The following is a 14156-nucleotide window of genomic DNA, read 5'->3' as shown; positions in this document are numbered from 1 at the left end:
TTAATCGGACATTGATCACTACACTTGTGATCACACTTTTTGCGCACTTGCGATAACACTTACTTGATCACTACACTTGATATCCAATACTTTTACTTGTACCTTTTACATACTTAATCGGACATTGATCACTACACTTGTGATCACACTTTTTCGCACTTGCGATAATATACTTAATCGGACATTGATCACTACACTTGTGATCACACTTTTTCGCACTTGCGATAATACTTTTACTTGATCACTACACTTGTGATCACTTTTATCGCCACACTTGTGATAATATTACTTGTACCTTTTTACAAACTTAATCGGACATTAAAATACAACTTAACGCTCCGCCAGCGATTTGACACCTAAACGTTTTTTACCCTACGGTATTGCTACTATTTTTTATTTTGTTTAAGCTTAAACTTTAATAACTTGGAATTACCCGAAAGGACAAGGATGATAAACTACGCAAGTAGTCACAGAGTCCATTCAGATAAATGTATAAATGCGCATGCCCATCCGACCCCCGGCAAACAGAATTTTCCGGCACTGCGACAGGAAGGCAAATGCAACAAGAAATATATGACAATAAAATTACCAGACATAATAACACATATAAAAAGGCTCATATGACAATAAAAAACAGACATAATATAAAAAACGACACCAAAGTGAATGTTCGGATATGGAAGTGGCATCAAAAATTCCTGTGCACTTATATTAAACACGAGACAGTTCATTGTTCACCGGCAGAATGCATGTGCTCTATATAAACGTGCGACAGTGCGTTTGTCCATTGTAGCATTTGATGAAGACAGTCAAAGCGCCGAGTCACGCTGTCCGCTGGAAAGCGCCCCAGTTGTACAAGACCAAGTTTGGCACCATCTCGATCGACTGTAAGGGGTGTGGCCTGGCCCCGGCACCAAAATGGGTGTGAATGTCTGCCATCAGATGTTAGGAGCCCGCCATGAGCCGGTGTACATGTACTGGAAATAGAGAACTTGCCGGCAGAATCGTATAGCTCAAATGTATAATCCATATATGTGCAAGATATGGTTTTTAATCGACTCTGAGCATCTTAAAATGTGGATGTCGGACCAGTCGAGGTATTAATCAGGGTGCGGTGGGTGGGGTTTGTTTACGATCCGAACAAAAGCACAGGCAGTTTGCAAAAGGCGGAATGACGTAATATCACGTGGTACGGAAATGCGTAATTTCATTGTTTTAACGAACTCAACCGAAGCATTCCGTACATAACGTTACATCCGTAATCGTATCTATAGAAACCAGCAAACAACATTCGTTTCCGCGAAAATAAATATTATTAATTTATATTCAGAAATTAATAAGTCTTATTTTACGACTGCAACGATAAAACAACACATTACTCCATTTAACTAGTTTAATGAACCGATTCCAAAATATTTTGCCTCCCAATAAACATCACAAAAATGTAATAGAATGCACAAAGTATTCACTAACAGATCTCTTTAATATATTATACGAGTAAAAAGTGGGATATAAAAGGCCGCAGCGAAAAAACAGCCGGTGGTAACCACGAGCCCAACGAAAGATCGGCTACTCACTCGTGGAAACCTGTTACTTTGAAAATATACCTATTGGAGGTGGATGAGCACACGATAAAATTACAAAACGTGAAGTAACCCCGTTATAGTAGCAACACCGCGTACCCAAAATAAAAAATGCTATCTTCTCAAAATCAATAAAGCCTCTACCTGGGTCCGGTTGTAAGAGCCGGGTATCGTCCTCTCCAACCTCTTCCACATTTCCGGTAATTTCCGCTTTGTTCCACGCGGCATTATTTCAGATGATTCGAGATTTAATTTAAATTAAGTTTGTTTACGATCCGAACAAAAGCACAGGCAGTTTGCAAAAGGCGGAATGACGTAATATCACGTGGTACGGAAATGCGTAATTTCATTGTTTTAACGAACTCAACCGAAGCATTCCGTACATAACGTTACATCCGTAATCGTATCTATAGAAACCAGCAAACAACATTCGTTTCCGCGAAAATAAATATTATTAATTTATATTCAGAAATTAATAAGTCTTAACAGATCTTTTATAATAAATAAAGTAATTATCAACTCTACATGGGAGTCGACAGACTTAAAAAATCACTGAATTGAATACTTACTGCCGATGTTTCGAACTTATATTCGAATCAATACATGTAACAATATAAACAGGAGGAAGTCACTAAAATAGTCAGAATCAAATTACATGTAGCATATTGGCAAGCTATACGTACACAAACGAGAAAGCATTTCCGAAATTTTAACAAAAACAAACAATTCTTTAAATAAACAACAAGTAAATCTTCACGCAGAAACTGTAGAAACAAAACATAAAGTCATCACGCTCGATGTACGCCATGTCAAATGATTCTGGAACGAGGGTAAACAATAGAAAATAATGACGATTGTTAACAATCAAGTTACAATGTATACAAATGTACATACAAATGAAACAAAACATTCTAGAACTTTGCAAAAATTATACGGTCTGCAATATCGAAATATACATGTTCATTCACATTTACCTGTATTTCACAGCGAACCACCGAGGCCGCGGTGATCCACGGCGATCACGGTGGTCCACCGCGATCGCAGTGGTCCACCGTTAGATCGATTTCCCGATAACGGCCACGGTGTTCAGCCACTGTGGACGCGATCAATCATTATGGAAACACCTTCAGATCGGGTTGATTTTCCACGCTCACGAAAAATTGTCCACGGTGGGAGTGTGGTGGATGGCAGAAATCGCGCTAGACGTAGTGCAATGCCATTAAACCAGTCATACATGGAATTTCCCATTTATTAAAGATTCGTTCCTACATCCCAACAACAAACATATTATGCATGCCAAAGAAATTAGTTCACATACTTCCATTTGGACTAACAAATGTGTTTGCAAACCTCTTAAAAGACATAGCAATCTATTCACATACTTTTAATAAACCAAGCAATCTACACAATGCACCTCTTATTGTACTAAGTAATCTGGTCAAAAACCTCTGGACTGACTAAAATTGATGTTATTTCACATACCTCATAATAAAGCTAGGAATTTACAAACAAACATTCAAATGGACAAAGAAATCTTGTCATAAACCTTTCTATTGACTTCAAAATCTTCATATTTATAGACTAAGAATTATGTACACATGGATTTCAATGTGATCTGTTCAAAGACATCTTCATGGACAAAACAATTTGTTCAGATACCTCTTCATTAATTTAAAAATATGTACGCATACCTTTTTATGGAATAATGAATCTGTTCAATCATCAGTCTGTTCACATACCTCTTAATGGACTGGGCAATCTGTTCAATCATCAGTCTGTTCACATACCTCTTAATGGACTGGGCAATCTGTTCAATCATCAGTCTGTTCACATACCTCTTAATGGACTGGGCAATCTGTTCAATCATCAGTCTGTTCACATACCTCTTAATGGACTGGGCAATCTGTTCAATCATCAGTCTGTTCACATACCTCTTAATGGACTGGGCAATCTGTTCAATCATCAGTCTGTTCACATACCTCTTAATGGACTGGGCAATCTATTCAATCATCAGTCTGTTCACATACCTCTTAATGGACTGGGCAATCTGTTCAATCATCAGTCTGTTCACATACCTCTTGATGGACTGGGCAATCTGTTCAATCATCAGTCTGTTCACATACCTCTTAATGGACTGGGCAATCTGTTCAATCATCAGTCTGTTCACATACCTCTTAATGGACTGGGCAATCTGTTCAATCATCAGTCTGTTCACATACCTCTTAATGGACTGGGCAATCTGTTCAATCATCAGTCTGTTCACATACCTCTTAATGGACTGGGCAATCTGTTCAATCATCAGTCTGTTCACATACCTCTTAATGGACTGGGCAATCTGTTCAATCATCAGTCTGTTCACATACCTCTTAATGGACTGTGCAATCTGTTCATCACAGAAACCTAGCTGCTTGGCCTTTTTTATTAAGTCAGGTGGCAACTCACGGGCCTAAAAAGTAAATGTGTTTATGAGGGTTCAAAGCCCATTCAGACTAATTTTTGTGGTTGAAAAATAGTCATAAACAAGGCCAATTTACATGTGAAGTATCAACCCAATCGGTAAATTCCTTGAAGAGTTATTGATCGGAAACGATGTTCGCACTTATTGTGACAGTGAAATTGACCTTTGACCTTGTGAACCAAATTCCAATCAAGGTCATCTACTGATCATGGCCAATACATGTGTCAAATATCAAGCCAATTGGTCAATTCATTGATGAGCAATCAATGTGTAATATACCTCAATCTATATTTCTATCAGAATGAACTTAATAAATATGGTGGAAATCTTGTTTTTGAATGTGCACTTAATGAAAAACATACCTCTTAATGGACTGGGCAAACAATTTTCACACTTATTTTGACAGTGACCTTGACCTTCAACCTAGTGACACCAATTTCATTAGGCTTCATCTACTGTCCAAGGCCAATGCACAAGGGAAGTGTTAAGCCACTCAAACACTGATATTACTGCTCTAATACATGCTAATAAGGCCAATTGGGTCAAAGGATTAACAGACGTAAACAATAAAGGGCAGTGGAAAATTTTCTATCAGAATGAACTTAATAAATATGGTGGAAATCTTGTTTTTGAATGTGCACTTAATGAAAAACATTTTGTTTCCAATTTTAAAAATGTATTCCTCAGAGATGTCATTATCTCTTGGAACAAGATTAAATCGAAAGAAAAAGAAGGGCATGTAAATAAAACGATTATATGGAATAACTCGAGGACAGAAAAAAATAACCAACATTCCTTCTTCTACCTAAACTGGTTTAATAAGGGTATAAAATTCTTAGAACACGTATACGACTTTAGGTCAAAAACCTATTATTCATTTGAAGCTTTTAAAACCCTATATGAATTACCCACAACAGATTATCTTAAATATTACACACTAATCAAAAGTATCCCAATAGCTTACAAACAACAACTATCTCAAATGGATTTTGTCAATTTCAATCATAACACATTACTTGAAAAAGTACAAAAATCAAAAACAGTGTGTAAATATTTATATAATCTACAACAAACCTTAGAAGAAAATAAAACTAAACAAGAAAAGAAATGGGAAGACATAATGTCCCCCTATGAACAAAGTATCGACTGGAAACATGCTTATTTAACACCATTTAAAGCCACCATAGATAACACTTTACGCAATTTTCAATATAAGATTCTACAGTGCATATTACCAACTAATTCATATTTGTATAAATGTAATCTCACATCTTCAAGTCTGTGCACTTTTTGTGAAAGTTGTAAGGAAACAATTTTACACGTTTTATATGAATGTAATTCTGTACAACCCATATGGCAGGAGCTGACGTTGTTATTAAGTAGAAAACAATAACACATAGAACTGAATGTAATTGATATTATTTTTGGAGCTTAAAAGGAGGCACTCATAATCAAGTGATTAACTTTATATAATTATCCTTATGAAATCTTACATATTCAATACCAAATCAAAAGCCGAAAAGCCAAATATTGAGACCTTCAACAATGCTCTAAGAATGAAAATTATGTTAGAAAAGCAAATTGCTTTCAAAAAAGGCAAAATTGATCAACATAATAGAAAAATGGCACAACTTGGAAATAACTCATTCAGAATCTTGCCTACATCCCAGACACTTTAGGATGTTGCTGTTCAATCTTTCTTTTTAAACCGCTAAAAAAAAATCTTTATTTGTGTCAAATTTTGTGAAATATGTCAAATATTGCGGGCCTTTTGATTTTTGTTTGATATATATTTTTTTTTTTCACTTTATTTTTTTTATATTTTAAACTTATTTATCAATGCTACAACTCTCTTATTATTTAATCTAGCTTTTCCCCTCTCCTTTTCACTCTTAAGAAAATAACATAGCATTGTCTCAACAATATTTTTCTGGTAACAATGTTAAGCAATACCATGTTCATACCTAAACAAATAAAGTGTGTGTTTTTTCTCTTAGTATATACATAAAACACGTATAAGTGCAGACATAGTCAATGCATATGATACTTTAGTATATGTAAGAGACCAAAATGTTTTGTTGCTTCATATGTGTATTCATGTTGTAATAGAGATGTTTGTTGAAAATCAATACAACAAAAAAAAGAAAAAACAAAGCCACTCAGTCAATTTGTTGACATGTTATTGTTAGCAAATGATTTTCACACTTATTATGACAGTGACCTTGACCTCTAACCAAGTGACCCCAATTTAAATAGGGGTCATCTACATTACGAGGCCAGTGCACATGGATAGTATCAAGCCAATCTGTCAATCCATTGACAAGTTATTGATGGGATACAAACTGGTCTACAAACTGGACAGACCGACAGACAGACCGATATCCAGCAAAACAATATACCACCTCTCCTTCGAAGAGGGGGTATATAAATAATACTTATATTAAAACAGATATTTTCACTGATACTTAAATTTCTGTCGCTCATTCAGTAAATTAATGATCATTCACTTATTAAATTATGTTACTATGATCAAGATGAATCCGCCATAAATCATAACAACACTTTTTAACAACATCTTGATACCATAGAAAGATAAACAACAAGTTTTTTAATCAATTATCAGAGTTGAATTTGATCAAGCTAACCACTACAGACACTTTCCCGAGTTCCAATGGTTCTAACGTTGTTTCCCTTATAAGGTCTAAACCACTGGGACATAATGTTTAAAAACAAAAACGGCTGTGTTGTTTTTTTTCAGACCTGATTTCACCACAGAATTTTTAATTTTACTGCTACACATATTAATTCCTTAAAATGCCATACTTCTATAAAAATGTGGGCTTCTCAAAGAGACAAGAAAAAGCCCTGAATTTTTTCATATGAGCTGCACTGTGGGAAAATGGGTCTTAATGCATATGCTCAAAGTGTTGTCAAATATCAGCCTGTGGAGACTGCACAAGCTAATCAGGGGCGACACTTTCTGGCTTATATCGATTTTTAGCTAAGAAGAGACTTCCTTCAAAAGAGAAACACCATTAAAGTGGAAAGTGTCATGCCAGATGAGCCTGAGCAGTCTGTGACGACACTTTTAGCACATGTATTAAGCCCCATTTTTACAGGGCATTGCTCAATTAAATAATTCGCAATACTTTTCCCACATAGGCCTCCATCCGCTCCCTATGGTCTATGATGTTTTTGAACTTGTGTAGAAACCAGCGGTCAATCTTGGTCAGTTCGTACAGCCGGTCAATGGAGTACTTCTCACACAAGGCGTGGGCAAGGACCAGGATGCGTTTGTCTGTTGGCTCCGTCAGCTCCTGTGAAACAGTGGTGTAGTGTTTTTTCTCAGAATTTGGGAATAGGGCTTGGACTATTTAGATTTGGCAAAATCACTTTCTTTTTTTATCAAAGTTGAGAAAAAACAATAGATTTGTTTGTCAGAAACACTATGCCCCCTATCATTTGGCAGGTACAGATCATTTTTACAAGGGAAGTAATATTTTAAAGGGATATAATAACAATATTACTTCCCTTGTGAACATGATCTGTACCTGCCAAATGATAAATAGAAATTATCTCCTTTTCAAGCTTATTACTTCTGTTGGATTTGTTTGTTTGACCTTTGACCTTAAAGGATGACCTTGGCCTTGACCTTTTACCACTCAAATTTGCAGCTCCATGAGATACACATTCATGTCGAATATCAAGTTGCTATCTTCAATTTTGCAAAAGTTATGGCCAATGCTTAAGTTTTCGGACGACAGAAAGACTGACTGACGGACAGTTCAACTGCTATATGCCACCCTACTGGGGGCATAACAAGAGCTGTCAGAGGACAGCGCCTCGACTATTCGAGTGCTTGACAGTATAACGTAAGTCATCATGGAGAGGGGGGGATATAATGTGGGTGTGTGGTCATTTAATAGATGATCTTTCAAAAATAAGGAAAATAAATTTATTTATTTTTATTTTTTTTGGGGGGGGGGGGGGGGACAAGAGCTGTCAGAGGACAGCGCACTCGACTATTCGAGTGCTTGACAGTATAACGTAAGCCATCATGGAGAAACTGTTCATATTCAATAATTTATTAGACGATTTTTCAAAAAGAAAAAAAAAGGAAAAAAAAACAACTTTTTTTTTAGGGTGGGGTAGGGGGGTTGAGAGGGGGGTATAATGTGGGTGTGGTCATTTAATAGATGATTTTTTTTTAAATAAAAAAAGGAAAAAAATATATATAAAAATTGGGGGGGAGGTGGGGGGGGGCAGGGATTCTGGGTTGGGGCATGGGGTATTGTTTGGGTGGAATCCATTGTGGTAAAAATGCTTGATACAGTTGTCTGCTCTTGTTAATAGGTTGGGGTCATGTTGGTAAACAAGTATGCAAAATATGAAAGCAATATGTCAAAGGACAATGAAAATAATTGGGGTAGTACGCAAACTTCAGCATTTGCACGCTAACGCTATATATATTATACTATATATAATAGTCGAGCTAAAAATTGCTCACAAATACTATTAAATTGAGAACAAGAGCTGTTACCATAGGATGACTTATGCCTCCTATAAACGCTTGATAGAAGTTATGAGCTTTTTTCGAAACCTTAACGCAGATTTCGAAACCTAGACGCGGACCCTAAGTTCAAGGTCAAGGTCACAGGGGTCAAAATTTGTGTAGGTATGGAAAGGCCTTGTCCATATACACATGCATGCCACATATGAAATTGCTATCTGAAGCAACATAGAAGTTATGAGCATTTTTCTAAACCTAAACGCAAAGTGTGACGGACAGACCGACGGACGGACAGTCTGATCACTATAATTAGGCCCTCCTTCGGGGGCATAATAAAAGCAGTTTTCTAGAATACACTAGATAAGATTTAACTCATGAAGCTCAACAGTAAGATAAACAGATATTTCACATTTTAAACAAAATTGGTTTTTACAACTTTTCTTTGGGAATTTTTTGCAGTCATGTGAGCAAAATGTATACTTAATGAGAATGGGAATGGATTACTAAGCTCAAGTAACTTAAACTCAAAAACAAGCAAATTCGCTGATATCCCTTGCCAAACAAATTTTGTTTCTGGAATGGGTTCAAATCCCTTGATATACTGTATAATCATAAAAATTAATTATGTGTAGGTTATTTTTTTTGGCAATGCAATTCTCCTCATTGATATCTATACACCCATAAAGTTTCATGTTGAAATCTTGTACAGTATCTGCGATATAATCTTGAAAAGTTACAACATACAAAAATAACAAAGGCAGTAACTCTTAGTTAAGAAATTGTAGGGTTATGGTTCTTGTGCATGGCACTTTTTCCCATTGATTTCTGCACACCCATGAAATTTCATGTTGAAATGTTGTATAATATCTTAGATAAAGCTCTGACATGTTCCATCATACAAAAACAACAAAGGGCACATTGTTTTATTTAAGAAAGTGAAGGGTTATGGTTCTTAAGCATGGCACTTCTCCTCATAAATATCAATACACCCATGAAGATATAACGCTGAAAAGTTCCATCATACAACAAACAAAGGGCAATAACTCTTTTTAAACAAGCGATGTGTTTGTGAAACACTATGTCCCCATATATTTGACCTTTGACCTTGAATGATGACCTTGACCTTTCACCACTCACAATGTGCAGCTCCATGAGATACACATGCATGCCAAATATCAAGCTGCTAAATTCAATACTGCAAAAGTGTACATTAAATTAGCGATTGCGACCCATATATTTGACCTTTGACCTTGAAGGATGACATTGACCTTGACCTTTCACCACTAAAAATGTGCCGCTTAATGAGATACACATGCATGCCAAATATGAAGTTGCTATCTTCAATATTGCAAAAGTTATTGCAAATGTTAAAATTCGCACAAACAAACACACAAACCAACCAACCAACCAACAAACCAACCAACAGACAGGGCAAAAACAATATGTCCCCCACTATAGTGGTGGAGGACATAAAAAACTGCATGGTTATTTTTATTGTGTGTTGCACTTCTACTAGTTGATGTCTATACACCTATGAAGTTTCATGTTGATATCTTACATAGATTCTGAGATATAGCCCTAAAATGTTTTGTGAAAGACCGACCGACAGACTGACTGTCAGACTGATAGACGGTCGGACAACGCCAATTTTATATTCCCCCGTTTTTGGCATGGGATAATAACACTGAGGCATGGTTGTTTGCTTAAGATCGCCTAAAAACTGCTGGACTCAAACAATCAAATGATCTGCAAGCCCACAAACCTACATTTTATTCTCATTTTTGGGCATAAGATTATCAGTTGGACTGATTAAGATGGAAAAATGAATCAAACTACATCAGCAAATCATAATGCATCATCATCAGTGACTTCAGTGGGGGCATAAAAATGGTTTGGTGATAAATTTAAAACTGAATAACTGGTAATTTTAAGCTACAGTAAAATTCTTACTATAGAACTTGCACTTTTTACTATATCAAATAGATTTTTAAGTGAACATTTCAAGTATAAAGATGTCTTAAACATACGACAATATTAAAAATATTTATTTTTTCTTCAGCATAAGTAAGACAATAGGCAAATTAATAATCTTTCCTTGTTGCGGCAAAACAAAAAGAATTCATTTGCTAGGTTTACCGTCTCAATCTCACGCTCGTGAGGTTCAAAGCCGAGCAGTGACTCATCCATCATTCGAAGTGCCTTCTGGAAGGCCTCTTCAAAGCAGCGCCCTATTGCCATCACCTCGCCTATACTCTTCATGGAACTGCCAATCTGCAGAAAACAAACTCAGATGAGATGTGCTCTGGCAAAACGGGGCTTAATTCATGTGCTAAAATTGTCGGCCCACATTATCCTGTGCAGTCTAGGCAAGCTAATCAGGGACAAAACTTTCAGCTTCAATTGCATTTTTTTGTTTAAAAGAAGTGTCTTATTAAGGAATTTAAAGTTGAGACCGACAGTGACGTCTCTGATTAGCCTTTGTGGACTTCAAAGGATAATCTGGGACTTCTGGCACAGGCTTTAAACATAGTTTTCCCAGAGCAGGAATCAGATATATCACTTGCTGGGCCTTTTTTCAGGGCCTTCTGATGTGACAAAGGCTGTGAGAGTTTGGAGAAATTTGCTGCAAGACTACAAAACAAGATGCCTTTTAGAAATATATTAAAACATTTTAAGAACAAGAAACTGTCGGAGACAGGTGATGCTCCCCAAAGGTTTTTTTTGTCACAATATTGCACTATATATTCAGATAAAAGGAAACGTAACAAGGAAAAGGGCATAACTTTGGACAAAATAATACGATGGATAGTTTAGCAACTTAAACATTTCAAAGGGCCATAACTCTCTAAATAAATCATCTAACCAGAACCCACTAATAACATGCTCATCTCCTCAAGGTAGTTAAGCTTCCCATAAAGCTTCGTTGTATTCCAGTCAGTACTTGGGGAGAAATAGCCGGGACAAAAATTGCACTAAATGTACAGTTTATAGAAAATTTCAAAGGGCCATAACTCTGTGAAAAATCATCCGACCATAACCGGCTGATAATATGCACATCTCCTGTTGATAGTGAAGCTTCCCATAAAGTTTCATTGGATTCCCATAATAAGTTGCTGAGAAATAATGGAAAATTTCAAAGGGCCATAACTCTGTGAAAATCATCCTACAAAAACCGGCTGATAATATGCACATCTCCTCTTGGTAGTGAAGCTTCCCATAAAGTTTTATAGAATTCCCGTAATTAGTTGCTGAGAAATAGCTCGGACAAGAATTGCACATTATGTACAATGGAAAATTTCAAAAGGCCATAACTCTGTGAAAAATCATCCGATGAGAACCGGCTGATAATATGCACATCTCCTCTTGGTAGTGAAGCTTCCCAAAAAGTTTCATTGAATTCCGGACATTAATTGCTGAGAAAGAGCCCGGACAAGAATTGCACTATATGTACATTTAATGGAAAATTTCAAAAGGCCATTACTCTGTGAAAAATCATCCGACCGGAACCCGCTGATAATATGCACATCTCCTCTTGGTAGTGAAGCTTCCCATAAAGTTTAATTGAATTCCGGTCATTAGTTGCTGAGAAATAGCCCGGACAAAAATTGTGCATGGACGAACACACTGACTGACGGACGAAGTGGCGACTATATGCTCCCCCCAAAATGTTTTGGGGGAGCATAAAAATGCTACAGTTATGGCTTACAATTTTTCTTACATTTAATCTACAGGTGTGACCTTGACCCTTTAACTTTTGAGTTTGACAAACTGCCTCCACATTTGAGGTTTTTTGTTTTGTTTAAACCAGAATAATAATGAAGTTATAGTCTAGAAAAGTAGCAATTATTCTCGTATAAGACCCTTGACCTCTAAGTGTTACTTCCACCTTTAAGTTACTGACATATCTTGTTTGTGACGCCATCTAAACATTTGTATCAAGTAACATGCACCTTCCATTACCATTTTTAGGCTTATGAGATTATTAACCAAAATATTTTGCAATCAAACTCAACTTGGGAGTGATTATCAAGTGACATGTTTCATTACAATTTTAAGGCCAATAAAATGCAAAAATATACGGCAATCAAATCAAACCCACCTTGGACGAAACTCTAGTAAACTTCTTCAAATCCCAGCGAGGTATCTTCACCACGCAGTAGTCCAGACTTGGCTCAAAGCACGCTGTTGTGGAGTTGGTGACAGAGTTCCTCAGAGCGGGTAGGGGCATGTTCAGTGACAGCTTGGCTGCCACGTAGGCTAACGGGTAACCTGTCGCCTTACTCGCTAGGGCGGAACTGCGCGAGAGACGTGCATTCACCTCGATGATGAAGTACTGAAATAGACCGAAACTAGGCATTTGTTAATTTGAACCAATGACAAGAGAGCTGATTCAGCACATTTCTTGTGCTTTAAATCATCTCATGTTAAAATGGTTTGGAAAACCTGATTATTTCAGTGTATGAGTTGTTTGTTAGTTAAACTGGTATATCTATTTCTGCCACAAAGCAATCTTTAAAATATCAAATTGATGAAGACTAGAAATGTATTGGAAGTGTAAGTCATTGTGAAAACATGACAAACACTATATCTAGAGGGAAAAGTCCATACCTCTTGAGGTTCTTGTCTGAGCACATCTTGTTTGTATATAAAGTATACCAAACCATCTTCAGTGATTTTTTTTCGCTCTATATTTTACAGCCATTGCCTTTTGAATTGGGACAAAAAGCTCTTTAGACCATGAAATTGGTATAAATTAAACATTATTAATATGATTATAATAAACAGTATATATATATTGTTAAGAAGAGCATGTAAATCTGCTTTCTAAAAATTATATTATAAAGTGCTTGGGAATTAAATTGCTGTATAATAAACTCAATAAAACTATAATTGAGTTTATTGCAAAAGTTTGGGTATTAAGTGAAATGTTAATTTTTGCCTTTCGGAAACAGACTACATTTTGCTGGAAACCTGTAAGTGGTTGTAATTTGGGGCAAAACAATTCACTGATCTCCAATTGGGATACAATACACACCAAACACTACAAATCAATACTTCTTGAGACTACAGGTTCTGTGCAAACTGTATGTTGCACTTCAAAACAATCCTACACCATACAAGCCCATACCTCTTGAGACTCAGGGTTCAGTGCATACTGTATGTTGCACTCCCCCCCCCCCCCACGCACACACCACAATCCCACACCATACAAGCCCATACCTCTTGAGACTCAGGGTTCAGTGCATACTGTATGTTACACACCCCCCTCCCCCCCCACACACACACACCACAATCCTACACCATACAAGCCCATACCTCTTGAGACTCAGGGTTCAGTGCATACTGTATGTTGCACTCCCCCCCCCCCCCACGCACACACCACAATCCTACACCATACAAGCCCATACCTCTTGAGACTCAGGGTTCAGTGCATACTGTATGTTACAACCCCCCTCCCCCCCCCCACACACACCACAATCCTACACCATACAAGCCCATACCTCTTGAGACACAGGGTTCAGTGCATTCTGTATGTTGCACTAACACACACACACACACCACAATCCTACACCATACTAGCCCATACCTCTTGAGACACAGGGTT

General features: G+C 36.9%; 1 protein-coding gene across 5 annotated transcripts in view; it reads right to left on the bottom strand.

The window, feature by feature from the left end:
- Positions 1 to 14156, bottom strand: part of LOC127869210 (CAD protein-like) — a 134381-nt gene that overhangs the window by 72995 nt on the left and 47230 nt on the right. For all 5 annotated transcript variants that reach the window (XM_052411572.1, XM_052411573.1, XM_052411570.1 and 2 more), the window contains exons 14-17: positions 12651 to 12884; positions 10688 to 10822; positions 7191 to 7358; positions 3947 to 4029 (exon numbers count right to left, since the gene is read on the bottom strand). In XM_052411572.1, coding sequence (XP_052267532.1) covers positions 3947 to 4029; positions 7191 to 7358; positions 10688 to 10822; positions 12651 to 12884 — 620 coding nt within the window. The remainder of the gene's footprint in view (positions 1 to 3946; positions 4030 to 7190; positions 7359 to 10687; positions 10823 to 12650; positions 12885 to 14156) is intronic.

Source organism: Dreissena polymorpha, chromosome 2 (genome assembly GCF_020536995.1).
Source record: "Dreissena polymorpha isolate Duluth1 chromosome 2, UMN_Dpol_1.0, whole genome shotgun sequence".
Lineage (NCBI taxonomy): Eukaryota > Metazoa > Mollusca > Bivalvia > Myida > Dreissenidae > Dreissena > Dreissena polymorpha.
Note: the sequence above shows the minus strand (reverse complement) of the source record. Positions and strands in the feature narration are given on the sequence as shown.